The 27,055-nt window shown below is 45.1% G+C and overlaps 3 protein-coding genes across 3 annotated transcripts in view; 2 read left to right on the forward strand and 1 right to left on the reverse strand.

Annotated features, from left to right (window-relative positions):
• Positions 1-992, reverse strand: part of LOC119436018 (zinc finger CCCH domain-containing protein 18-like) — a 188,029-nt gene extending 187,037 nt beyond the window's left edge. Inside the window, exon 1 of the mRNA XM_049655203.1 lies at positions 981-992. The gene's annotated coding sequence lies outside the window, so the exon portion shown is untranslated. The remainder of the gene's footprint in view (positions 1-980) is intronic.
• Positions 1-27,055, forward strand: part of LOC119436024 (cytochrome c oxidase subunit 4 isoform 1, mitochondrial) — a 480,308-nt gene that overhangs the window by 177,532 nt on the left and 275,721 nt on the right. The window lies entirely within an intron of this gene.
• The window catches only part of LOC119436019 (beta-catenin-like protein 1), a 104,974-nt gene that overhangs the window by 24,722 nt on the left and 53,197 nt on the right, over positions 1-27,055 (forward strand). Inside the window, 3 exon segments of the mRNA XM_037702748.2 lie at positions 5,148-5,241; positions 11,920-12,011; positions 19,318-19,390. Of these exon segments, the coding sequence (XP_037558676.1) occupies positions 5,148-5,241; positions 11,920-12,011; positions 19,318-19,390 (259 nt within the window).

Here is a 27,055-nt window from a genome sequence, read left to right on the forward strand (position 1 = left end):
TTCTGGTTGCACCGCTTCTGGGGGAAGTTTCTGCATTGCTTCTTTCCATCATGGTCTTCCATGTTGTTTCTGCACTTGCCGAGAACCCACACAAACATCCAGTATCCTTACTCATTCGTGTTTCTCGAGTGGCATCAGAGCATGACAAAATTTAATCAAAGCAAAATCTGTACTGTCGTGGAGAAAGCGACACCGCGATAGGCACTGCGTAAAGGCCGGCCAAAATATCAGGGTGTCACTACCGCTTCTGTTAGTTGAAGAAGAGGTGGAAAAGTAGAGGAGGTGAGCAGGCTAGTGCTACTTAACCTAGGCGGCGAATGAGAGAAGTATTGAGGGGCTTTAGCTGCTTCTGTAGCCATAGTGAGGTTCAACAAAGGCTTTGAGAAGGTTCTACAGGAACTGGACGTCCTTTCAACTTGGTAGTTAATTGCTTAGAGCAAATTCAAAAGAATGTCTGGAAAACAGACAGCTGAAGCTAAATCCCATCATTACAGTGCAGCAAAGAAAGCCTCCCTGGAGGAGAAATCTCGCAAGGGTTCTGAGGGTATCACCGACGAAGCAGACGAATGTTAAAGTTTGCACTTTTGAGAAAAAACAAAAAACATCTGTATTCTGGCTAGATTTCATGTAAATTAATCATCTGTAATAGTAACATGCATATTTTGAAACTTTCTGCTTCGTTTTGTTATTTTTTCCTTTTTTCAATGTTAAGCTGCCTTCACTGCTTGTGCATAAAAGTTATATGTGATTAAATCTTAGCCAAATTTCGCATGCACAAGTACAAAGATGTACAGAATGCAGGTGTCTAGGTCTTGTAAATTTGGTCATTTGCAGTTTAGGAAACCACTCATCAGTGTTCTCTGTAATGATAGGCGAGATTAAATATTTTTTTCTTTAAATAATAAAGCAAAAAGAAAGTAATTTTTAGCTTGCTTGCAATGAGTTGTTTATAAGCAGCAGTATAGGCTATATTTTATAACACTCTTCAGCCTGGTATGAAGCCCGAACATTGCACAAGAGACCATACTTTTCTCACTTCCAGGGTCTACAGAAAAATAAGCAGATATCGAGAAACTAAAAATATATTGAAAAATTGGAGAGTAAACACTAATTCTGCATAAATTTTATCAAGTTAGCTTTATTATTAACAAAAATGAATCTTTGAGAAGCATCTTGTATACACCTTCCAAGAACAACGTTTTTCTGTTTAAGGGAGATTTTGGGCCAGATAGTCACATTTTTGTCAAGACATAGTCACTTTTGAGTTTTCTCTTGCATATTAAGCTTGGACATTCTACATTTGTAAAAAAATTATGTAAAGATCCAAATGAAAAGTCGATAACAAATAGATCTGATTGCAAAGTAGTGGCTAGGAACACTTTGACAAGCGCAATTTTGTTTCCATGTGACCTGTCACCAATATTCATATCATTAACAGTTCGAAATTATTGCAAATAGTAGGTGAGGCCATATTGTCAAAGCCAGAAAAGCATAAACGTTATGCCTAATCTGGAAATGGCGTAAAAAAAATTACCTTTTCTGACCTCCATGTGTAACTACCAGTCCATATTGCATGCAAAGATTTCAACCAGGTATGTATACATTTTTATTCTGTTGTATGTTTTGGGTCAATTTCACACACTTTGTGGGCACTAAAAAGTCTTCTAAATGTTCAACAATCTCAACCAAATTTTCCATGTAGGCACAAGACTGTGTTCGTCACTTCAATTGCCTCGGTCCTGGGCTGGTATTTTGTAACGATGCCTTTAATGCCTTTAATGTCATAATGCCTTTTCACGCTTATCACGCTTATCCGCTCGCGTTATCAACGTTGATATCGTGAGCGGACCGTCGCTCTGACCACTGACAAAGCGGGATAAGCGCGAAAAGGCATTATTACTTTAAAGGCATCGCTACAAAATAGCGGCCCTGCTTTCTTCATTCTCTTGTTGTAAATTTCGTGCTCGAAAAAATTGGTTTATATATGAAATATTTTTTCTTATTAGGGTTGCAGCATGCAAATTTTCTCTGCTGAACTGCATTTTTTTGCCCTCCTAGCTGTACCTAGCATTGAAACGCTCTCCCGCAACCAATAAGATACCACTAGCTTGTGCGAGTGAGCATGCTTTTCCAAAGTTAATTATATTTATTTAATTAGGCAAATAAACTTAAGCTAATATAGGAGTAGATTTGTTAGCAGCAAACAAAACTCTTTGAACCTTACAAATTTTATTGAGACTTCTTCGCTACTAATGAAAATTATTTGCCCAGGTGTATCTCCCCTTAAAGTAGTTTTGACGCAAACTTAGTCAACTTAACTTAGTCGCTGACCAATAATTATGGAATGCAACTGCAAAAGCTCCAGTGTGATGAACAATTAATGATAGCTTCATTAATCATGAGTACTTGTAACCTTACTTCAAATTGAGTGCCAGAATACATAGCTAGCCGGGTACCATACAACAGTAATCGCAGGTAATAGGCACACATCCTAAATTCTAATGTCTGGTTCCATTGTGCTCACAAACTAATGATAGAGAGGACCATGCCAGTTCATTTGCCAGTTGCAACATTTGTTTACTAGCCATGCACAAGCTGCACCATGTTGCTGCTGTCCAAATTGTGGTTGTCCTCGTGTAGTATGTCGTCAGGTGAGGCTCATATAACTTTGGGATTAGGTAGTCATGCCCGTTGGCAAATTTTCCAACAGTCCCTCTTGCATTGCTGCACTCGATGTGGTGGCTCATTGGCTATGGCATTCTGCTGCTGAGCACTAGGTCTCAGGTTCGATTCCCGACTGCGGTGGCCACTTTTTCATGGAGGCAAAACAGAAAAATGCTCATTTACTTAGATTTTAGGTGCAGGTTAAAGAAATTCAGGTGGTCAAAATTAATTTGGAGCTTTCTACTACAACAACCCTCATAAGCTACTGTGCAGTTTCAGGGAAAACACAGGGAATGCGGGCTATGGAAATTCAAGACGATGAGCAACACGAGAACAAGGTGAGAGCAGGAGTCAATGTTTCGACAAGTGAACTTGTCTTTGTCGCCTTGAAAAAGACAAGTCCACTTGTCGAAACGTTAGCTCCTGCTCTCACCTTTTTCTCGTGTTGCTCATTGTACAGTTTCAGTATGTTAAGCCCCTCAGTTTGATTAATTCCTGCATTGCTGTGTTTCCTTTCCATTCCCTGTATGCCTTATTAGCCTGGAGCACTCGGCTCTGCTTTTAAGACTATTTCAAAATGAAGCGAGTGAATGCAGCTATATTTTTCCTGCATCCAATCCTTGCATTCACTCTTGTGAATGTACTCAAGCCGCAGTTGTTGCTAGAACATCACGAGGAATTGGGGGGGGGGGGGGGGGGGAAATGACTGAAATGCAATGGTCACTATATAATGCTGTCTCGTTGCTTTGACAGACACCTTTTTACCATGCACTTATGCTCCTTGCTTAGTGTCTATGGTGTTGGGCTGCTAAGCACGAGGTCGCGGGATCAAATCCCGGCCACGGCGGCCACATTTCGCTGAAGACGCAATTCGAATACACCCGTGAACTTAGATTTAGGTGCATGTTTAAAAAGTCACAGTTTCGCCCTAAGGGCGAAGCAATGAATGCGATAGCAACACAGCAATGTCATACGAAGTAAGGTGAGCGGCTTTGGTAGCAACAACACGCAGAACTGTTGTCGACGCCATCGGCGTTTTGCCCGCGTTAGCTCAAAATGCCTGCGGCGTTGGTGACTGTTGCTGGAGCCTCTGATATAAATAGGCACTTGGTGCCGCAGCTAAACGTCGCCTCCCTTCCCTCCCCCTCCCCCACGGCCTCTCGCGCGTCCGAAGAAGGCGCGTTTGCTCTACATATATGGTGATTGTAAAGGAGAAAAGAGACGCCTACTTCTGCAGCCCTTAAGCGAGCACGGCGCAGAACGCGCGTTTGTTCTCCGCCGTGCGTTCACTCCCCGTGAAAGACGCGCCCCTCGCGCCCTTTCACTCGCACATACAGCGTTCGGCGCGCGGCGACGATTTCATCTCCAAATGACGTCATACGGAACCTCACGGCGACGGCCACGGCGACGCCGACGGCAGAAATCTGCTTTTGAGTGTCCATATAATTGCTATCGCAATAAAAAAACCCTACGTAGTCCAAATTATTCCGGAATGCCCCCACTACGGCGTGCCTCATAATCAGATCATGGTTCTGGCGCATGAAGCCCCATAATTTAATTAATTCATTTCACTTATGCTTCATTATGAAGGCTTGTGTTCAGATTAAAACTCGGGCTCAATTAGTATTTCTGATGGCTCACACAGGAGAGCAAGAGTTAGAAACGAGAAGTTCAGCTGCTAGGGGTGTGCAGCTAGGGGTGTGCAGCTAGGGGTGTGCAGCTAGGGGTGTGCGAATGCGGGTGTGCGAATACCAGTTTTTGAAACTGAATCGAATATGAAGCGAGTAGTGCCAGAAGTGACTAGAATAATATCTTTCAAGTAGTTATAGTCAAGCACTTGTTTATTGTTTTCATGATACCCTCGATAATTCAACATTCGGTTAATTCGGGTATTTTTTTCAGTCCTGTGAAATCCGAATTAACAAGGTTTTACTGTATATGTATACAGTGGAATGAAACAACACAAGCATCTGAAGTCTGAAATTTTGTGTCAGTGCTTCCTCAAAACTGATGCTGCCATGCTTCCATTTGAAGAGCAGGGTTTCTTTCTTTCTTTGTTAGAACATAAAATATACAAATGCAATGTTTCGTCAGCCCACCAAAGCATTATGCTTTTGAGCGGGACCTGGCAGTGCGTTCACCTGAATGGCACATTTTAGTTGTGTTCATATGAAAAAATAAAACAATAAATAACTTTCTTTATGTGCTATTAACATGTAAATTGAAGTCTGTGAAAGCATCAATGCTTTTATGCAGACTCTCCCTCAGCTTGGCACAGTTTAAGCACAGGTTTTCTTTCTCGTATTTTTCTCCTTTTCACTTTTTCATTCTCCTCCATCGCTCAGCTAATTTCTAAATTGCAATAAAATTGCAGTATAAATCACCCAATGTGCATCTTGTTCAATCAAAGTATGTGTTTTAATCACATCCTCGCTAACTACAAATGCGAACACTTGTGAATGCTTTGTTACTTTTTGCCCTAGATTGATGGTCAGATTGTAGCCCAGTTGGTGCAGAACTTGGAGCGGTTAGATGAAACAGTTAAGGAGGAAGCAGAAGGCGTCCACAATACCCTTGGTGAGCAAATTTTTATTGCCTGAAGTCATATTGTTGCTTGCAGGCTTGTGTTAAAAAAATTGTTTTCAGTGTGTAATTGGCCAAGTCTTGGCTTTACTTCCTCTTATTTCTGATAAATGTTCATTCCATCCTCTTTCGACACGGACACCCAGTAGCCAGACTTCATTGTTATAACTGATAATGTGGCATGGGGGCATTCTAGTAAGCGGGTTATTTCACCATAGAAAAGATACAAAAGTTGGCGGTGCAGCAGCTTCTCATTGTTATAACCCATATATTGCTAAAACCGGTATTGTTATGAGTGGATTCGACTGTAGTAAATTCTGGATTGAATATCAAATCAAGAAAACAAAAGCCGAATATAAGAAAATTTAACACAAATCTTAATGCTTACAAATTTTGGCCAAAAAAACAGTTACAAGCTATCAGTAACTTGGGTGCCTAGGAACCAGATTAGTATGTATGAACTGATAACAGCTGAGTTTGTATATGTAGGCCTGGACAATGGTTTTTTTTTTTTTTTTAATCACTAAAATAGAATCAAGCGCGTTTTTCTCCCTGACACTGAATAATGGTGAAGTTATGTTTGGTAGTAGACGACACTGTATTTTAAGGCAATCTTTTATATTTGCTTAAAAATGCTGCTTTCCACTTTTCCTCCAGAAAACAAAAGTGTTTTCTCATCTTTAAAGCAGGTGGGCTGTGTGGGTTAATGCTCACTAAGGCCAATCTTGCAACAGACGAAGGCGTCGTGCATCACATGACTGGACACTGCTCCGTGTGTAGCCATTGTTGGCGCAGCGTAGGTTGACCGCAGTCGGTGCCAACGGTAAAGAGCAGGCACCTTTTCACTGTCAGACTCGGCGTCGTCTAGTACATGTCTAAGGTTCTGAAATCACCACGGCAAGTTCTCGCGATGCCCCCCGCCCCATTGTCCTCATCTGCCTCTGTGCAAATGTTTCGGCAGCCAGGCTGTCAGCACACTAGTCACATGGCATTTTCGCGCCCGCTGTGGAAATCCTAAGGTAGTTCGATGGTTTGCTTAAAGCTACAAGAAAAGACATGAAGAGACCGCGTTGTCTACGAATGGCATCAGGTACGACAGGCCATGTACATCCGTGAGCAAAAGTATACGGACCACAGGGTCGCTGAAAAAACTGAATTTCTTCGTAATTAACATGCATAAACTGAAATTGACGTGTACACTGGAAAGTTTGCAATGCCAAGTTCGGACTGCAGTCCTCAATTTCAAGTTCCATTCGCAGGCAGTTGAAAAGATCGGCTTTACCATGCAATCCCTGGTCCGTATACTTTTGCTCACGAGTGTACAATTTGTCGCAGAGATGGTGACCATGATGGTGCCATCCCATACACTCGTTTTCATTGGCGAAGAAGTTTGTCGGCTTTCCCATTGTCCTGCGGCCATTCTTAATAGACGTTTGTCAATTCATCACCAAACTAAATCGGGGCCACCGAACAAAGGAGCACTGATTAGTCCGGATGGGCTGATCAGTGTGGCCACAACGAAAATTCGCCGCTGGCCGACGTGGCAATGGGCCGCAAGTCGTCGTGGAATGCTTGGCGCTAATATATTCGGGGGGATGGCTCATCGGTGATCGGGCCCATTGTCGCACATGTGGGTGTTTGACGGCCGTTGAAACATCGCTCGGGTCCACAGGCGCCCAATTGGCAACTACCATAAGCATGCGTAACAAGTTCATCTCTTCTCACTGCACAAAATAAGTGCTTCTGTTTTGTCATCGCCAGCCCCATCTGTTCCCTTTGGTCACTCTGAACTGTCGTGCAGTGCTAGTTTAGGCAGCCTAAATCACTTTCCACTTGCTGCCTCCATGGTGCTACCATCGTGTAGCTCAGCAGGGGGAAGCGGGACAATGGTCGGCAGGGTCACTGGTGTGGTATAACGGTATATAGGACTTGGCAAGTGCTTCAGCACAGTGGGCATGGTTGTTCATGGTTTCAGTTTTCTGCTTCCATCACAGTGCCACGATGGTGATAGGCACTGCTTTGCACCACGTTCTAAAACCGAAAAGTTGTGACTAGTTGCACTGAATAATCTGGAAAGCATTGGTACCCGAAGGTAATGTGAGATGGAGGCTATGCATGCAAAATTTTGAGGAAGAACCTCGTATTCTAATGGGTTTTACAAGGGTGCAACAGCTGCGCCAATTGCGCCATTTTGATACAATTTCGTATTTTTGTGCTGAGCTGCGCCAAAACCACGGTGTACGTTGAAATTGCGCCACGCTGTGCCAAAACGCCCGACCGGCCGCGAAATTTTTCTGTTACGCTAGTTTTAGCGGGAAATAAAGGCCGCGTTGGCAACTTGCAGCTTGACACGCCATTACAGTACCAGTAGCGCAGACGAGATCTAAACTGGAGTGCCCAGACGAGACGTTGGCGTGTTTGGTGGTGGGCGCTGAATATTGTCGCTGCTGGTTGCAGTGTGGCGTGTTGTATATGCAGTAAAATCTCGCGGAGTGCGCGTTGCTTGCAGTAACGAAAGCAGTTCGCCATTGCCCCGTTGACTCAACAAGATCCTCGCCGTATCTGTGCACGCAGTCATGAGCGGAGCGGGTACGAATACTCCACGAGAAACTCGCTTGTACGGTACAGCAAGCGACCCGGCACTGACAGCATTTGCTTTGTAGGCGATGCAATGCACAAAACTAGCATGGGTTCGGTTCCACAAGGCAACAGGCACCGCTGTAATGAAATGGTGCCGATTTTCGCTGTGCACTGCCGAAATGCCAAAAGATTGTCAAACAGTCGCTGCATGTTTCGACTACCGCAAAAACATCGCGACATATCGTCAGAAAAAAACCCGAAAGGGAACCACTCGCGATGAAATGCATGTGTACTTTCCATGTGTTTGGTGGAAAAAGTTGCGTGCAGTGCACTGTTGGGGCGCGATTGAGATCGTTGTTCGGAGCGTGCGTTCAATTTCGCCTGGCGCGGCCTAGGTCAACCGTGCACGGCGAAACTGAATGCGCGCTCTAAACAACGATCTCCGATCGCGCCCCTGCCCTAACCTACGCTGCTAATGTGAATTACTGTATATACTTGCGTAATGAACACACTTTTTTTTTCCCCCAGAAATCCAATGCAAAGTTGCGGGGTGCGTTTATTATGCGGGGTAGATTTGATGGCATTTTATGAGTAAGCATTCTTGGTGAAACTGCTCCAAATTTGGATTTCCTGCTCCAAAAGCAAGATTTTCCTGCTCCAAAAATTGCTCTAAATCCTATTTTGGCTGTTGCACCACTGGTTTTTACAGTACTTGATCAACCAACTAGCCCGCCTTTCAGCTTTATATTGTTCGGAGTAGCCCTTCTGCTTGCTGTAAATGCCAATTGGCATTTGGAGTAGCCCATCTGATTGCTGCGATTGCTAAATTGCATTAAGAGGAAGCTTTAGCTTGGGAGCTGCTGTCTAAATACATAGGAACAGAAAATTTTTTTCTCTCAGCAACCACCATTGGGGGCGAGGAGTTATGGAGTCGCCATCTGTCGGAAGCGCGTTGCTTGCGTAGTATGAGCGATAACGCGGCGCGCTCCTCATAGGTTTGGCTGTCGGCGCTTAATAAAATCACCACGCGGGAGCCCTCCTGGCCGTTTCTGTAAGTACTCTCCAAACGAGGGAAATTTCTTACTGTCAAAATAGTAATCTTGGGAAACATGCAGAAAGCGCAGAATAGTTTACATTCGCTATCTCTTTACCGAAAACGCACAGTGAACGCCCATTGTGCACGGTCGCCATGATTGAGTCCCCCCCGAACCGGCCTCGCGTGAAAGGTAGACAATCGCTGAGAGCAGACTGTGAAATATGTTCTTATAGTGTGCTGTCTGTATAACCAAATGGAGCATAACAGAATGAAGCCTCAATGCAGCGATCGCACGGGTTCGCTGCAACCTACTGCGCGTCTGCATGCATGTGTTTCGCGCACAAGGTTTCGCTTTCGCTGCAAGCGCGTTTTCACACCGTGCAGCCTATGAACATTTACATTACACAAGCAACCATTGTTGCGTTGATGCTATCAGAACTGTTCAAAAATAATTTCGTTACAACTAGGGACTTCGACGCTATACGACGACTCGTGATGTGCCATCGCGATGATTCAATCTTTTTCTTTTCTTCTAAATTATTGCACGTTTTAATATAGTTATTTCTCAAGTTGCATCGCACTGTATGTTTATCGGTCTTCTCAGTGAGGAATTTCCCGCTGCTTCTTTTTGTTAATCCAGTACATTCATTGTTTGGTGCTAACGCAAACATGAGCATGTGCTATGTCTTTTTTGAATGTGCTTTTTACCATTCCCTTTCCATTCATTGGTGAACTTGCCAGTATCTAGCATCAACAAGTTCATAGACCAAATCTTTATGACATTAACCCGGCAGCGCGCGGGCAAGCTTCTCAGTGCGCGCTTTCTGCTACTTACCAAACATCGCAGCCCCAACGCCATAGCAGAAATCTTCCTTGCGGAAGTGCTTGCTACACCCTGAATTGTAGCCGATGACTGCTTGCCGGTTCTAAGTTTTTACAATTCCAGCTACATGCAGCTTCTTGGCCCACGGGTACGTGTGAAGGCTGACACCGGGCTCTGTTGCATACGCGTCCGTCACTGCGGTACCGAGCAATAGCCTACCATGTCGGACGCAGGTGGGACTAAACTTTGTTTTCAGCTCGCTTTGGCGCTTCCGAAGCAGACCACGCCGCCGCTGTGTCCACGTCATCCCTCATACCACGTCATGCCTAGGGTGGCGCCAGCTTTTCCAGTGGTGGAGCTCGCCCCCAATACCGAATTTGATGAAGTTTGATGCATTAAAGAAAACAAAAAAAGCTAAAATCTAGTGACTGTTGGAAGCATATTCCTTATTTATACCATCAATATTTATTCAAGACTGCTTAAAAATTGCAAAACTTCAGAAAACTCAACTATCAGGTTTACAACTCGGCAATGAAAAACGTCATCACAATTCTGTAAAGTGCACCTCATTATACATCTGGCCATTTTGTAGTGATGCATTGTGCTTTATTCTGTACTAGTCTTATCATCCACCGCTCACGGCCGGCTGATCCCGTTGGTAATGTGAGCGGACCGTCGCTCTGATCACTGACCAAGCGCGAAAAGGCATTAGCATCGGAAAGGCATCGCTACAAAATAACGGCCCTGATGTGGACAAAATGCATGTATTACACACCGCTTTAAAATATACCACCAATTAGTAAGTAGGACTTTTGCAAAACCGTCGTTAACATTGCACCAGTTTTACGTAAGCTGTAAATTCATATATCAAATTAGTCCACTTTAGATGCTCTATCAGATTCAGTTTACAGAACTGCAGTACAGTATCTGTTCTTGGTAGGGATTTATGGATTTTTAAACTTCGTGCTTATATTTTTTAAAGCTTGCCGATTTCCATCATTTTTAATGAAAAGAAAATTTGTGGTCCAAAACCAAAATTCTGCTTCCTAATGTCACTAGAACGTAGCTCTCTTTCTCAAATGCAACAAAGTTCATTCAAATCGTTCATGTGGTTGTCTCATAAAAGCATTTCTGCATTTTACATCAAATTGAAGAAAGAGATTGGAGTTGGCCCTGAGCTAAAGCTTCCTCTTAAGTAAGAACTCTGGTGTTACAATAGATAAAGGTAATGCATAACTCATATACTGACTGCATTTTTAGTTTTCCCAAAATTGAGAGCAGTTCTGCATCGCAGTCCTCATTAATGATTAATTAAAATGTATGTGCTGTCATAATAAAGCTTGGTTCCACATTTTTCCACTGTCATAAATAAATAAATCGTCTTTGAAACAATTGATTTATTAATTTAATGAATGCAGTTTGTTAACAGTTGCTTTGAAAGGTCCCTCGTGGGTTTGGGCAAATGCAACAGACAAGTGTGTTGTGTAGATCACACACTGACAGTCACGTCTGCAAGGTGCGGTGAAAACAGCTCAAAATTGATATGGCACACTGTACACCCTTACTTTTGTGGGATACTTTTGTGGGAGCCTTGTTTCTCTACAGAGGGACATTACACCAAAGCCACGTCTGCGTCAGACTAAATGTGGGAACATGATTGATTACAACACCTTGACCACGCAGCACTGATGGCATGCGAGCAATGCGGTGCCATGCGCAGTGCTAAATGCAATAAAGAGACGTGAAACCTTCCTGTTGTTCCCATGTGATTCCTTCTGATGACTACACCCGCCGCGGTAGCTCAGTCAGCTAAGGCGTTGCGCTGCTGAGCACGAGGTTGCGGGATCGAATCCCGGCCGCGGCGGCCGCATTTCGATGGAGGCGAAATGCAAAAACGCCCGTGTGCTTGCGTTGTAGTGCACGTTAAAGAACCCCAGGTGGTCAAAATTAATCCGGAGCCCTCCACTACGGCGTGCCTCATAATCAGAACTGGTTTTGGCACGTAAAACACCAGAAAGAAGAAGAAGAAGAAGAATTCTGATGACTATGGTGACTATGGCTTCGTTTTGATTGTGCTGCCTACATTGCTTTTGCTCTTTCACATTGCAGGTTTGTAGCACTCTAAAAATTGTAAAGGATTGCTTTAGGAATATGAGCATGTTGCTCTGCCTGTGACTGTTAGTGTTTTTTTTACACTGGCAACTGTGTGTTACAAACTTGCCAATTCTTTCAGCTATTGTAGAAAACTTGGCTGAGTTCCGGCCAGAATTGAGTATTCAAGCAGCACAGCAAGGACTTCTTGCCTGGATATTAAAGCGGCTGAAGGTGAGTAATCTCTGCAAACCATGGTGGTTGTGTACAGTATACTCCCAATAATTTGAACCCAGTTACAGTAGCCAACTGATCCTTCCAGACTTGAAGAGGATTGCAAAAGTGTACGAAAAATCGAGCAATCAGAAAAGATAAAAAATGGTTCAGTGGGAAAAAGCAATTTTATTGCATTATGCTCCTACAGCTGCCAGAAAGGTCGTTAATGCACTCTCTTGTCTTGGTATTGAATTACTGCACTGCAATATTTTCTTGCATTTCTCATTAAACACATGTTTCGTACTCTCCTTCACACATTTAGCATGCTTCCTACAGTGCAGTGAAGTGCGGTGTTCATTTAAGAGCTTTTAGTGATGTGTGAGGTTTTCCATTGCACCTTTTAAGTGCACAAGCAACTTTGCCCACTAGTGGTGGACCACAGAACAGCATATGGTTTTTGACAAGACACTGCCAGCTGAGCTTGCACATACTGCAATTAAACCTTGATATGGCGAAGTCATTAAATTTGGCACTTTACTTGTTATATTGAAATTTCGCTACATTGCAGTTCGACCTCAAATTCAAAGTAAAATTGCCAATCTATTTTTCTTATGTGGAAGGGGCCATAAAAAAAAAACGAATAATTCGGCGGTCGGGAAAAAAAAAAGTTTTTTTTTTAATTTGAGAGTCGACGAATAAAGTCATAGTTTCATGCTGTGTCGACGAAGGTCTCTCACAGCGGTTGTGCCATGCTCAGAAAGTGGGGGGGAAAAATCGGGTCCTATGTACTCTGGTGATCGTTGCAAGCGAAGCTTTTCCGTCCACTCTGCCAGTGCGACTTGCCAACACTACCTCCATTGTCGCCCAGAGTTGAACAACTCTGAGTGCTATGTTCACTACACGTGCATCGTGTCTGAAAAATTAAGCAAGGTTCAGTACGTCCGAAATTTCAGTTGCCATTACTCATTAATTCTATGGAGTAAGTAGCGATGGTTGTGGTTAAATATTCAAGCAGCTCAAAAAATATCAGCAGGCTACATGCAATAAAGCTCTGTTAACTCAAAGCTGTAAAAATCGGTAAAAGCTTCGAGTTAATGATATCATGAAAATAGAAACCTGTTTGCCACACACAAACCACATGGAGCCTTTCCAAAATACCACCATAAAATTCTGTCACTTTTACGTGCATTAGCACCGGTCATGTCGTCTACAGGCAGCGGCATTACTGGCACTGTGCCAGTAATGCTGTTGAGACAGTCAAGACGATTGACCTAATGCAATATTTGAAGTCAATCACCCGAGTCTAACTGGTTCCACACTTCCAAAAACCTAACACTGCTTCTTTCTGCATCATAATGAGTTCAGAACAATATCACTTAAAAAACCAAAACTAAGCTGTGGAAGAGCATAACTGTCGTGCCTTTACAGATGCCCACGAGACGTGGCATTTTGTCTCACCGTCGTGCGAGCATGAAGCAAGCGTCCTTATCAAGCCACAATCTTGCTGAAATGCTGTGGGCTGGCATGCTGGATTCTTTTGACCGCAGCAGGTCGACTGATCGCGCCTGCCCAAAAGTGTTTATTGTCTTGCTCAAGGTTGTGATTAATATGCTGTGACCAAATGGATGCTGTGACCACGTGGACTGACAGTATCCTAAATGAGATTGGAAAAAAGAAAAAAATTTGACTCTCAGTTCACAGCTGCTGTGCAAGGCCACAACGAAATGGTAGCGAGCAGCCGAGCAAGGGTGCATGAGCGGTGATAGACAGAAAGAAGGGGGAAAGATAAGCGGGGAGCGCGGGGAGCGCGGCTCGGCGCGGGGTCTGGCTTGGCTAGCAAGCTCGATGCCGGCATGATCACTCACTGCCACCGGGTAAAAAGTGAGTGCAAGCAATGCTGCCCTGTTGCCTTTACCGGTATTTTCGAAGTGGAGATTTCTAGATATTCTGAGCTTGGCGCAAAAGCTTTTCGAAATAAGAGGTGAATACACATGAGTTGGCACCATGCCAGGAAAGAAATTTTTACCTAACCAATATATTAACATATCATAGTTTAAGTTAACAAGGGTTTACGGTATATAGAGATCTTTTTGCAGGTGCAGTGTGCACCTGCACAAAGAAAAAAGACATCTGCAGCCTAAAACATCTGCAATAAACACTGGGACGACGCTATCATGAAAACCGCCAGCAGCGGGCAGTGAATGCTTCGTCTGCCTGTCACTCCAACGGGTCAATCGCTCCAATGGGTAGCTGAAACTCAAGATTACGCAGCCTCCAATACTGAACACGCAAGAAGATAGCTTACATGATGCCACCCAGTCTTGGCATGCCCACTCTTATTTGTACAAGTGTCAGATTACCTCTAAAGCAGGGTGCGCAGCTGTGTATGCGCTCTGCCACGCTTACAGCTGTGTGCAGCGATGGCCAAGACATGCGCCAGAAATTGAGACACGTGCCAACTTACCCCCCCCACTCCGGCCCCCCTCACTCGTGCTTGATTGCGTTACCGCAGGCCTGCTCCCCTCCCCCTCCTTCCCTTTACTCACGAGGGAAGGATGCACCCGTGAAGCCACCATCTTTCTTGTTTCACCCTCGCACACTTTCACTCACACCTAAAGCATACAGTGCGTGGGGCTCCATAGGAGCTTATTGCACATCGACTTGATATGAAATATGATGCGGCTCCACTTCGGCGGTCGCTCTAGTCGCGCGGTGCACAATTGGAGAGGTGCATTTGCAAGCAGCCGCTTGTAATTCAATCGTTCGACCATCTGCGTCCGCGGAAGTTTACATTTATTTTCTCAGCATTTCTTTGCAGCGGCAGTGAAATTTCATTATATTGAAATCGAACACAAACACGCTTTGTTATATTGAGATTCTAAATACATGATGTTCTATGGACAAAAGGTTATGAAAAGATAAATGCTTCGTTATATCGAGAATTTCGTTATATTGAAGTTCGTTAGTTCATTATTTTGAAGTTTAACTTAAGGGCCGATGGTGGGAAAAATTGACAGGTGCATGTTCATTGTCATTAATATTATGTCTCACATAGCTTGATCATAACTTCAAACAAAATTTATCCCTTAATAAAATAGACAACTGCAAGTTGTCACACTTGGTGTTCATTCAATCAATATCGCTTTGCTATGAGGCTTAGCAGTTGAATGACAGTCAAACAGCTGACTAATTCCTTATCAGTGCAGCTAGTCTCGTCATTTACATTAGTGATGTTATCACGCATTACATGCGAAATTTGTTTGAAAAATAGCAACAAACTATACTTGGGTAATGAAACAAAGAGCACTTTATAACTGACTAGCTATGCACAAGTCCTTGAAACCCTTGAAAAACCCTTTAAATTGATAAGTATGTTTTGAAGGCCCTTGAAAAGTCCTGAAATTCTTTTTTTCTCTTGAAAACCCTTGAATTTCTTGAGTAATACAGTCTAAGATAGATTATGTGGCCCACTTTTCATGACAGATCAGCGTAGATGCGGGAAAATTCTCAATTTAGAAACAATGGTACAGTAAAAAATTTTTTTAAGAAGACTCAAGCCTACGTTCGATAGCGGAGTGTGTCCGTGAGCGGCGCAGAAGGTCTCGAAAGTGGTGTTTCAAACAATTGATAGCGGGCTGATGATGCCCCATGGGTGCGGTACGGAAAGAGTTAACAGTGTTAGAGATCGGTCAAGTTGGTATTTCATGATGTAACTTCGTAGTGAGGAAACAAAAGACGAGACAGACTTGGTTATAACAATTATCAGTTATGACTATGTAATTTTCTTGGCACTTGAATATTGTTATGAGGACTAGACTGTATAAAAATTTACAGCCACCGCAAATGCACTCGCGTTCCGCTTCGTACGATGACTTCCACAGAACTGGAAGACCCCTCAGTTGGTGAGAGTGCGAGACACCAGCACTTGGTGCTGGTTCCATGTTTAATCTACCGTGCTTAAGCTGCTTTCTCTGCTCCTCGTTAGGTACTTGAGGGAAGGTCAAGGCTGGACATTTCCTATATAAATTTTGTAATTTGTATCTCTAGTGCAATAAAGCTATAGTTACACCTTAATATAACAAACTTCAATGTAATTAAATTCTCAATATAACAAATTATGAAATTTCTTATAACTTCCGGTCCATAGAACATGTGTTTTGATCCTCAATATAGTGAAGTTTTTATAGGCAATTTCAATATAACAAACTTTCACTGCTGCCACGAAGGAATACCAAGGCAACAAATGAAAACTGCTGTCGACCCAAATGGCCAAATATAGTTGAATTACATGCAGTTGCTTGCAAATGCACCTTTCGAATCGCAAGCCTTGCGACAGAAAGCGGCCATCGAAGCAGAGCAGCGTCTTCTATGGTAACTGCAAATTTAGCAGGTCTTGGCCTCCGAAATCTCGCGGCACACTCTGCCTGATTTCTGAGCTCATAACTGCTGAGTGCGGTGTTTGCACAGTGTATTGCGAATCGACACATTCTATGCCGTGTATAGATTTTGTTGTAGGCAATTATCCCTGCCTCATGTGGAGATAACAGTGATAAACATGAGTAGCGGTATACAGAACAATGGAACCTCGATTATACGTCTCCCGGTCATGCGACGACCCACATTTTACGACGAATTGGCTTGGTCCCGGTGAAACCAAGCATAGCAACAATGTATTACAACCCTCGATAATACGACACAATTTTACGCCGACCCGCTTCGTACGACACCTCTCTGGTACCATCCGAGAAAAAGAAGAAAAAAAGTTCTAAGCAGACACATTCTGGCACGTAAGCACACCACAGCCAGCTGATAACGGGTGTGCAATACTGTATTTACCCGAATGTAACGCGACCGCAATTGTAACACGAGGGGCGACTTTCCAGTCACGCAAAATAAAGAATATAAAACTGCTTATGTAACGCGAGATGAACGGAAAAGGAAATGGTGCCTTTATTCAAGGAATTGCAATTCGGAAATGTTCTCTTTACTCATCATGGTCATCTGAAGAGGAGGAGAACATTTCCTTGAGCTGTCTTCTCGGGCGATCACTTTCACTTTCGCGAAATTTCGTGTGACTCGGCACTGAAAGCATCCCCGACAAGTGTTTCTGGTGCTGTCCTAAGCTCGCTATCAGTGCCAAGAGAGCTGTCGGCAGTGTACTTCGAGGGGTTTTGTGAGGTGAGTCTAGCGAATGCGAAACTATCTCCAAAAGATTTAAGTACTTCTTGAAAGGCTGCACAATCATTTCATTCGAGGTCAGTACCAGGCCACTTCAAGTTGCACAAAGCTTTCCCGACTCAATCGTTGACATCGAGACACCAAGCCGCGACGGACTTTCCCAGTTCCTCGGCCATCAAAATTGCTCGTCTCTCGAAGCGACCGTCATAGCGAATGGGCTGCGTCGCCATAATGGCGCGAATGAACGGAGTCGAACCGCAAAAGGCCATAGAATATTACAGCATCGTAACCAGTCACAGCCACAGCGAAAATGGCGCCGATACCATCCAAAAACAAGTTTTGACATCGGTCGACTTGTCTATGGATTGAATCGGGACGTAAAGTTATAGGTTACCAACGTAAGGCTGAAAGCGCGGGATTTAGAATATTTCTTTTAAAATGGACAATTTTGTCGTTATTCGAATGTAACGCGAGGGTCGAGTTCAAGCAACGAAATCATGAAATAAGAAACTCGCGTTACAATTGAATAAATACAGTATCTTTTAAAAATGATTTAATCTGCTTTCCTTGGAAGCAGTGCAGGTTCGTGCTGCGGGCTTATTCAGGCGGTCTGTACCTGTTTTTTGGGCAAGATTGAGCGTCACAGCCTATATTCTTAGTTTTTCAATTGTATGACGCCCGGATTATACGACGGTTTTGCGTGGTCCCCTCAACGTCGTATAATCAGGGTTCCACTGTAGTACTAAAGGCTCAATCACACCGGTGACTTGAGGTGGTCGTGCGACCATCTACGACTGGTGACCAAAAAGCGACTGAAGGCGACTGATGCTCACACCGGCAAGCCCAGCTGAGCACGACCTGCAAGTCACAATCGCGGAGATTATTGTTCTCAGCGAGAACTCTAGGAATCTATGCAGTTAGCGCGCACTTCGCTGGCACTATGTTCGCTGGTTTCGCATTTCGGCAACAGCCATGGATTTTGATTCGAGCAAAGAGGAAAACGTCGTCCCTGTGCTGATGTGCTCTGCTGTGGTGTCAGCTGTGGCAGCGCGGAAGCCTCCAAAGAAAACGCGATGCTGGTGGATGTGCCCGTGCCTCTGCTCGCGTGAAATGGCCGGCCACGCAAGCCACCTTCTGTCCGAGCTTTGCACGCATGACGAGGAGTATTATCGAGAGTAAGTTGTAATTTATAGTTCGCGTTGCGTGGGAATCAGTGCATAATATTAAAGTGAAACTGTTCACCCGCTGTTCACCTTTGAGTGGCGTGTTCACCCAAAGAACGGCAGCTGGAAAAAGGGGTTCGTGTTGAATTGTACCTTCTTATGCTGCTGTTTAGTTTTCAGTGAATGCCGCCGTGTACGTTCAACACATTGCTGGAACTGCTGCATCCCAGCATCACAAGGCAAGACACCAGTTACAGGCCTGTAGTCTGCCATGGTGTCGTGGACATTTCATTTGGATGACGCAGGAGGACGCCGGATTACACATAACATCACTTTTGGCGCGGCGCTGATTGGTTGAGCAGCTTTGTGACCACGGTCGCGCAACTGAAAAATCGCGCAGCTAGCGACTGGTAGCTTTGTGACCAACATTGTCGCGCAACCGCTGTCAGTCACCAGTGTGAGTGAGCCTTAAACGCAAGACCTAAGTGCGACAAGATTCTATTGCACGTGCCAAGAAGGATGGTGGCATGATGTGCGCTGTCCTCCCATGTGTGTACGGCAGAAGGGGGGGGGAGATGAGGGTGCTAAGGCTGAGCACATACGCAGCTCTTGCGCCATATCTCAGGTAATCTGTAGTGGGCGCAAATGCACTATGCATATAACACAGTGCGGACGGTATGGAACAGTTTGTCCGTATATGCACCATGCATTAGTATGATAATTTTATCAGCATGTTGTCTTAATCATGCTTTAAGAGCAAATGGCTGCTCAGAGTTGCAGAATATTGTAATAAATAACAAAAAGTTCAGACCTCTTGTCCTTTTACTTGAGCCACTGATTATTTTGACCAGTTATCCTGATCTCTTCAAGTTGAAAGAATGGGCCTCTAGAGTATTAGGTTGCACTTGTGTGGACATGCACACCTTTTTTTTTTTTTTCGGTTACCTGTATGCTAAACTGATTATTTTGGTATTTATTTCCAGGCCAAGATGCCTTTTGATTCCAATAAACTCTACTGCAGTGAAATTCTCTCCATCTTGCTTCAAAATCATGAAGGTAAGATCGTTTTTTTTTTTTTTTTTTTTTAATGCAGTTCAAGTGTCATTTACCCAACTTCTTTTCTGTCATTTCTGCCGCAATTGGATCGGAGTGAAATGCCAAAACTCTTGTATACTTAGATATAGGCACACATTAAAGAACCCCAGGTGGTCAAAATGAAACTATAGGCCCCATCTACACCTCATATAGACCACTACACCTCGTGCCTCATAATTAGATTGTGGTTCTGCCATGAAAAATTCTAGAATTTTAATTTAATTTTTCTGTAATTTAAATGCTTTAACATACTGTTGCCAGCTGCTGTAGTGATGTGACTGTCCAGACATTCTGTTGCTGAGTTCAAAGTCACTGCGCAGGCATTAGACTGGCACTCTTGCCAGCTGGTATTACTATAAAGCCATTTAGAAACCGCGAAGTAATGCTAGAATTGGCATGCTTTTAGAACTAGTGATAATAAGAGATTGTCGTGACGAGATACCACATAGACCGGTAAAGTCTCGGCCTTCCGAGAGGGAGAACAAACCGACACACCGAGCAACCTAGGTTGCTCTTGAGTGCCGCTCTGATGCCAAGACGAGACGCAAATGAAGGACCCACTTCTCCGGCGATTCATGCGCCATAGTGAGGACTTGAGATTTTGGTGAAAACGTTCGACAAGTCCATTTGACTGCGGGTGGTAAGCAGTCATGCGAAAGCGTGTCGTTCTGAAAAGTTTGAGTAGTTCATTGAAGAGTGCCGAGTCAAACTGCTAACCGCGATTGGTGACTATTTTGGATGGGCAGCTGAACCTTGCAATCCATGCAGACACGAAAGCTGCTGTAACAGTGGGCGATGAGATCTCAGATGTGGATGTAGCTTTTGGCCACTGTGCATAGCGGTCGATGCATGTCAGTGTGTAGCAGTAACCTTTCGAAGGGGCAAGAGGGCCGACAAGGTCCAGGTGCACGGTGTCAAAACGAGCATCCGGTGGGAGAAAAGACTTGGCAGGTGGAATCGGGTGACGCAGGATCTTGAATGTTGACACGACATACAGCAGCAAACCAGTCGCGAACTTGCGCGTTTAGTGGAAGCCAAACGAAACGACTGGAAAGATGCTTCTGTGTCGCATGTATTCCAGGATGCGACAGGTTGTGCACAGCTTCATATAGATGTCTGCAAAGCGATGCCAGAATGTATGGTCGAGGTGTGCTGGTAGAAGTGTCGCAGACAACGGACGTACCATCTGGACTCAAAACAACATCCTCCAATTTTGGGGAGGTTGACAAATTCCGTAGAGTACGAAGTTCGGTGTCGTCACACTGTTGACTGGCAAGTAAGTTGACATTGATGATAAAGGGTTCTGACGTCGACGTGGAAACGGCATTGATGCGACTCAGAACGTCAGCTGGAATGTTGTCAGTGCCCTTGATATGACGAAATGTTGTTGTAAACTCTGAGATGTAGGAAAGGTGTCGACTCTCGCGGGGCGAGTAACGGGACGCTGAATGGTTCATTGCGTGTGCACAGTGTTTGGGTTTGTCAAAACAGTAAATGCACGGCCTTCGAGGAAATGGCGAATATGTATGATAGCCAGGTCAACGGCGAGTAGTTCACGGCCGAACATGCTGTAGCGGGACTGTGCAGGCTTCAGTTTCTTGGAGAAAAGGCAAGTGGATGCCACGCATTGTTGATGAATTGCTGCAGAATGGTGCCGACTGAAGTGTTTGAAGCGTCTGTCATCATAGCAATGGGCATGTCTGGCTTTGGGTGTCTGAGCAGCGTGGCATCGGCGATGGCAGACTTGATACAGTATAGACCACTTATAACGTAACCGCTTGTAGTGCAGGACCGGATATAGTGCGGTCTTTTCAGACTCCCGTTAATTTTCCCATAGCACTCTATGTATACACGTATCGCTTATATTGCAGTTGCGGGAAACTAAATACCGGTTACAGTGCAGCTGCCTGGGAGTACGGAAGTCAGCGGAGACGGCGAATGCTCCCCTCAAACGGATGCCTTTCTTCCTCTTTCTTCGAGGAAGAAAGAGAGACGAAGTGGAGGAGAAGGGCATGTGGTGCGAACGAACAGCCAGTGGCGCTGAAGCCACAATCTTGAGTGCGAGTCGTGAAATGTCACGGCGCGCATAGCGAGCGAGGGCCACGAAACTGCCAAGGCCGGCCAACACTCGGTTCACGATAATGGCAGTAAAAGAAACTTCAGGGAGCGGGCGGCGGCGGCACGGCACGGAGAAGGGCGCACGCAGAGACCGTGGAATGGGAGGGAGGAGGGAAGCGGATTTGGCCTCTGCAACTCCACCGCTTCGGTGGCTCCCCTCGCCCTCCCTCATACCTCCCTCACTTTCGACTGTCACCGTGCGCGCCCGCCACCGCTACAGCCGGCCCGGCGCCAGCTCCCCGAAGTTTCGTTTTCTGCCGTTATCGGCAGCGGGCGGCGGCCGGCCTGGGGCAGTGCCGTTGCTTCCCTTTGCACCGTAGCCACAGCATGCAAGGTGAACATGTGACTAGAAAGTAGAGGAAGCATAAAGGAGAAAGAAGGGTTCACTGCCATTTTCTACGCTTGGCTACGGTAGCGTGGCTGAGACGTCGGCACATACATGCATGTTCCGGCGCAACGCAGAATCGGCGACCTTGCCATTTGAGAGAGGGTAAAATTTCCGCCACATTTTTTTTTTTTTTTTCTTTTTGTTTGCGCATGACATTGAGGGGTCTCTCCTAAGCTTTTACTCTATAGCGGTGCCGCAGCAATGCCGGTCGGAGGTGCCACCGCGTGATTTGGTTCGAATTAACGAGATTTGACTGTAAATTGAATGCGAACGTTCTAGCCGCATTCCTCGACTGTCGCATACGCGTGGCGGCTCGGTGCACATGTTTTGCATATATGCGGGCCTTGAAAATTGTTGCTTTGCTTGTAGTGCGGTACCGTTCATAGTGCAGACATTCGCAACTGCGGCGACTTATGTTAAAAGCGGTCTACACTGTACTTGTAAAAGCGTCGGTGGCCTCTTCAGTCCACTCAAGCGCTTGCTTGCGCTTGTTTCCCAGCAAAGCGTTTAGCGGAACCACAAGTCGTGCATAATCGGGAATGAATCGGCGGAAGGAATTGACGAACCTGAGAAATTGGCGAAGCTTGGTGAGTGTTCTTGGTCGTGGAAAGTCTTCGATGACGCGACTCTTGGATGGCAGTGGTCGAATGCCATTATCGTCGATGATATGATCGATGAACTCGAGTTCCGATCAACTGAATTCGCTCTTGGCGACGTTTATGACAATTCCTTTACTGGCAAGGCGTGAAAACAACAACCGCAAGTGTTGGAAGATGTTCTTCTACGGAAAAGTTTGCGACAAGAAGGTCGTCATTGTATGCAAAAATGAAAGGCAGGCCTCGAGTGACGGAATCAATAAAACACTGAAAGGATTGGCCAGCATTCCGTAGGCCGAAAATCATGCGGAGAAATTCAACAAGACCGAATGGTGTGGTGATGACAGTCTTGGAATGTCTTCTGCAGTGACCAGTAGTTGATGATAGGCGCGAACGAGATCAATCTTAGAAAAAATTGTCGCACCGTGCAACGCTACCGTGTAGTCCTGAATGTTCAGGAGAGGGTAGCAATCGGGAACTAATGTTGTTTAGTGCCCAGTAAATGCCGCATGGGTGCCAGTCTCCAGTCTTCTTAGGCACCATGTGAAGTGGTCATGCACAGTTACTCGAGGAAGGCCGGGTGATGCCAACTTGCAGCATCTGATCGAACTCTGTGCGAGTGATCTTCAATTTCTCTGGGGACAAACACTGGGGTCGGAAATAGACTGGTGGGGCGGAGGTGACAATGTGATGGCACACATCACAGCACACATCACGACGTGATGTGTGCCAACACATCGGACGCGCCTGCCGGACTGTGTCCAGTCCGGCAGGCGCGTGCAAGTAGGAAACTCGCGTAGGAGCTCGACGAATGGTTCGTCCAAACATGGCAGAAATAGGCGCGATCGGCGATGTGCTTGTTGCTGGGATGCCGGGAACGGACAGCTGGATAACGGCGTCGTTGATCATCAACAAGGAGTCCGTAGTTGTGCAAGAAGTCTGCTCCAATGAATGCACGACGGACGTCTGCAACCAGGAATATCCAGCGGAATGCTCATCGAAGGCCAAGGTTTAGCATGACGGAGCGTGATAAAAAACTGGAATTCTCGTGTCGTTGATGGCTTGAAAAAACGATGCAGGTGGCACTTTTCGGTCAGAGCATTGGACGGGAATAATGATTACGGCAGCTCCTGTGTCTACTATGAACTGTTGTCCCGTAACTCTGTCCGTCACGTAGAAAAGGTGACGTGTGTTGGGCCAGACCACTCATCGCTGTTTGAGGTTGGCCAGCCTGTTTCCCTGCCAATCACAGGGATGCCGACACTGACTAGCGTCATTTCCAAAACGGCGCTGGTAGTAGCAAACGCCAGAAGTTGTAAGTCATGTTTCATGGCAGGTGCCTGTGCGTCTTGAATTGCTGGAACTACGGCTGCGTGAGTGACCAGGTCAGCAAACTGTGGCGATGGGCAACACGTAAACAGGTAAAGTCTCGGCCTTCCGAGAGGGAGAACAAACCGACACGCCGATCTCTTAGTGTAATATTTTTCTATCTGTCTCAAAACACTATCCCGTGCCGGCGTGTGCCGGCCGCACCTGCCGCCTGTAGATGCGTGCATCTACGCAATTCTGATGCGACGGCAGTGCTGCTGCGCTACAATATAATAGAATCTTGGTAAATAAAAATCACTCAAAGGCCAGTTGCAATAAAATTTCACTTCGGCTGAATTGATTGCAAATGAGTAGTATGCATTATTGAAGCAACCTTGGCAGAGCTGCAGCCTGGTAATTCTCTAATGATATTTCTTAACAGCCTCTATATAGCAGCCTGCAAACGATGTAGCCAACTGATGGTTAGTGGATATGCAGAAAATCCCAGAACATGGCCTCTGAGATCCAAGAAGTGCGTGCTGCCCAATTTTGGAGGCCATGCCCAAGCACTGTGATGTTTCTCAATGGATCTCTTCAATTTGTTATCCCGGACTGTCCAGGACTGCCCGAGATGCTGTGTACGCAGTGCTCATTGGCTGATAGCACTGCCTTAGGCTGTCTTGTGCAGTCAGGGACGGCTAATCGAAGGGCCCCACTGTGCCAGGTTTGCATTATATCCGACAAGCAGTAATGTTAGTGGTCTATGCAAACAACTAACATGCGGAATTTTTTTAAGTATTTAAAGCCAATGAATATCATTTTGAAAACATGTACTGTTGTAACACTTAGTCATTGTTGTAGTCGATGGTCATTCAGGAAGCCACTGCCATTTGATGTATATACAATCAACGACCGATTTTCCGAACGCCCGATTTTTCGGACATGCTTGATAATTCATACGCTTTCATGGCACCGCCACGTACGCCATAGAGTCAATGTATAAAAATGTCTGAAATTTCAGACGCAAAAAACCTTCATCTTATTTTCCACACTTTTTGCCATGAACGCAGGTCCGAAACGACATTTATCGAAGCCACCACCGCCACCATTTTGATTATCTCGAGCCTACTTGAACCGGCACACTCGCACGCAGATCCGCTGGCAGCTGTAGCCACCACGACAGCAACGCTAGGCCTAGCTACTTCGGCGTTCGCTACCAAGCTTCTTTCTGTTCGGTGCCGTGTTTTTCATTGAAATGATTCACCGCAGTTAGCAATGGCGCCAACTTCGCCTTTGTAATCCTCGCTAATGTCTTGGAAACTCGGAAAGCACGGCGCGTTGCATAATACTGGTTCCCGAAAGTCAGATTTGCCTCAATACAGCAGTGTTACGCAGTGAAGCATATGCAAAGTATTGCAGTGAAGCATATCTGGAGTGGAAAGGGGCAATTGTCACGGTACACGGTGTATATTCCTTAGTTATACACACGTGCAAATGCTGCCTCGTAGCACAGTGCCAGCACCTCCTCTATTTTTTCAATGCCAGCCAGATGCGGCCAAACCAACCGTTCACCTCCCTCTCCGACCGCCCTTTCCTACTCTCCCCCTTCAGCTAGCGTTCACGCCACGGTGGAAGAATATTTAGGGGCTGACACTGCGCGCGAGCGAGCGTCCAGATTATGTTCGGCCGTGTGCGGGCGCACTGAGTAGCTCTGCTGCGAGCAGATAGATGGCGCCGCGGCCAGCGGTCCCAGCTTAGCGGCGCCGGTGGCTTGGCATTCCTCTGCCTCCGCTAAATTTTCGTTCATAGTGGAGTGAGTAAATCTCAAAGCGCGAAAAAAAAAATCGTTATTTCACATTAAAGTGATATGTGTACCAGGCTTCGCTAACATGGAGGTTCCTTGTGCAGGGCGTGGATGACGTGACACGGATAAATCGGGCAGCACTCAAAGTCCACTGAAGTTACCCTCGCGCGCACAATTTGTTTCGTCCGGTCTAGCCGTTCATCCAAGCATAAAAACATGAAAGTGTTAACCCACGTGCTACCCCTCGATCAGAAGCAAATAGTGACTGCGCCAGAAAATGTATTTCGTGCTTATCGCTGCTTCCGTTCACACTCAGAAAACCGTTCAATCATCGTTGCGCGAATTCCATGTGGCCGCGATATAAATTAAGAAATGAAACGACGCAGGCTTGCGATATGCAATGCACTAGAGCAAAGTGGCTGTTCATGGCTAGAACTTAAGATGAGAATGCACATCAGCTATGTAAAAACTCTTTCAAATGGGAATTTATTAGGCGGGACGAAGGCAGGCATCTATCTTGAATTAGAGCATCACTACCAAAGTTTACTGATGAAAACCTGAGCAAATGCCTTTTTTATTCCAATTCCACTTAACATAGACCGTGTATATTATTCATTGGGCTTTCGTCCATTGTGGACTGAGTGGCTCTTGCAAGATCTAAAAAAAAGAGGTGACTTTTTTTTTCTTAAATTGCATATGAGAATGTGCCAATGTAAGCGTTTTTGACAATGCATGCTACAGCCTGTCAACAAATACACTTACACCCACCACACAATTATCCCATAGACCCTTTTTTTTTGCGTAGACACAATACGAAAAAACTTGTGCATGAAGCAGCTCGATAATTTTAATAGGTGATAACCATCCCAGAAGCTTGCGGTCTCATACACTCCCACAATGGAAAAATGTTGTATAAAAAAATGCAAGCGTGTAATATACACGGCACGCGCATTGTAAAAAAAAATTCATTAGCCAGGATGGAACAAATTTGAAAATCAGGCACACGTCTGCACAGAAAACAGCAGTATTTTACAGGGTGCACAAATATTTCAAAATATGCAAATGTCACGTAGCTGAACAGAACCATAGTAATGTTGTTGCCGTCCCTTGGAGATACTCAGTTATTTTTTACATTCCGCCTACTTAGATAATTAGTCTTATTTATTGATCAACTTCTCAATTATTATAATTAGATTAAAAGTGTCAATGAGAAAATTGTAGAGCAACATGAAAGACTCCCGATACAGCTTTCTATTGCTCAATACGCGCTACGTAGAAGTGTTTTTCCGAGCATGAAAGAAGCTCACGAATACACGCAATGTGCCTCGAGCGGCCAGTCGCGCGGCAATATTGCTGTATTCGTGGGTTTCGTTCACGCTCGGAGAACACTTTTATGTATCACGTATTGAGCA

This window comes from Dermacentor silvarum, chromosome 1, assembly GCF_013339745.2.
Source record: "Dermacentor silvarum isolate Dsil-2018 chromosome 1, BIME_Dsil_1.4, whole genome shotgun sequence".
NCBI classification, from domain to species: Eukaryota; Metazoa; Arthropoda; class Arachnida; order Ixodida; family Ixodidae; genus Dermacentor; species Dermacentor silvarum.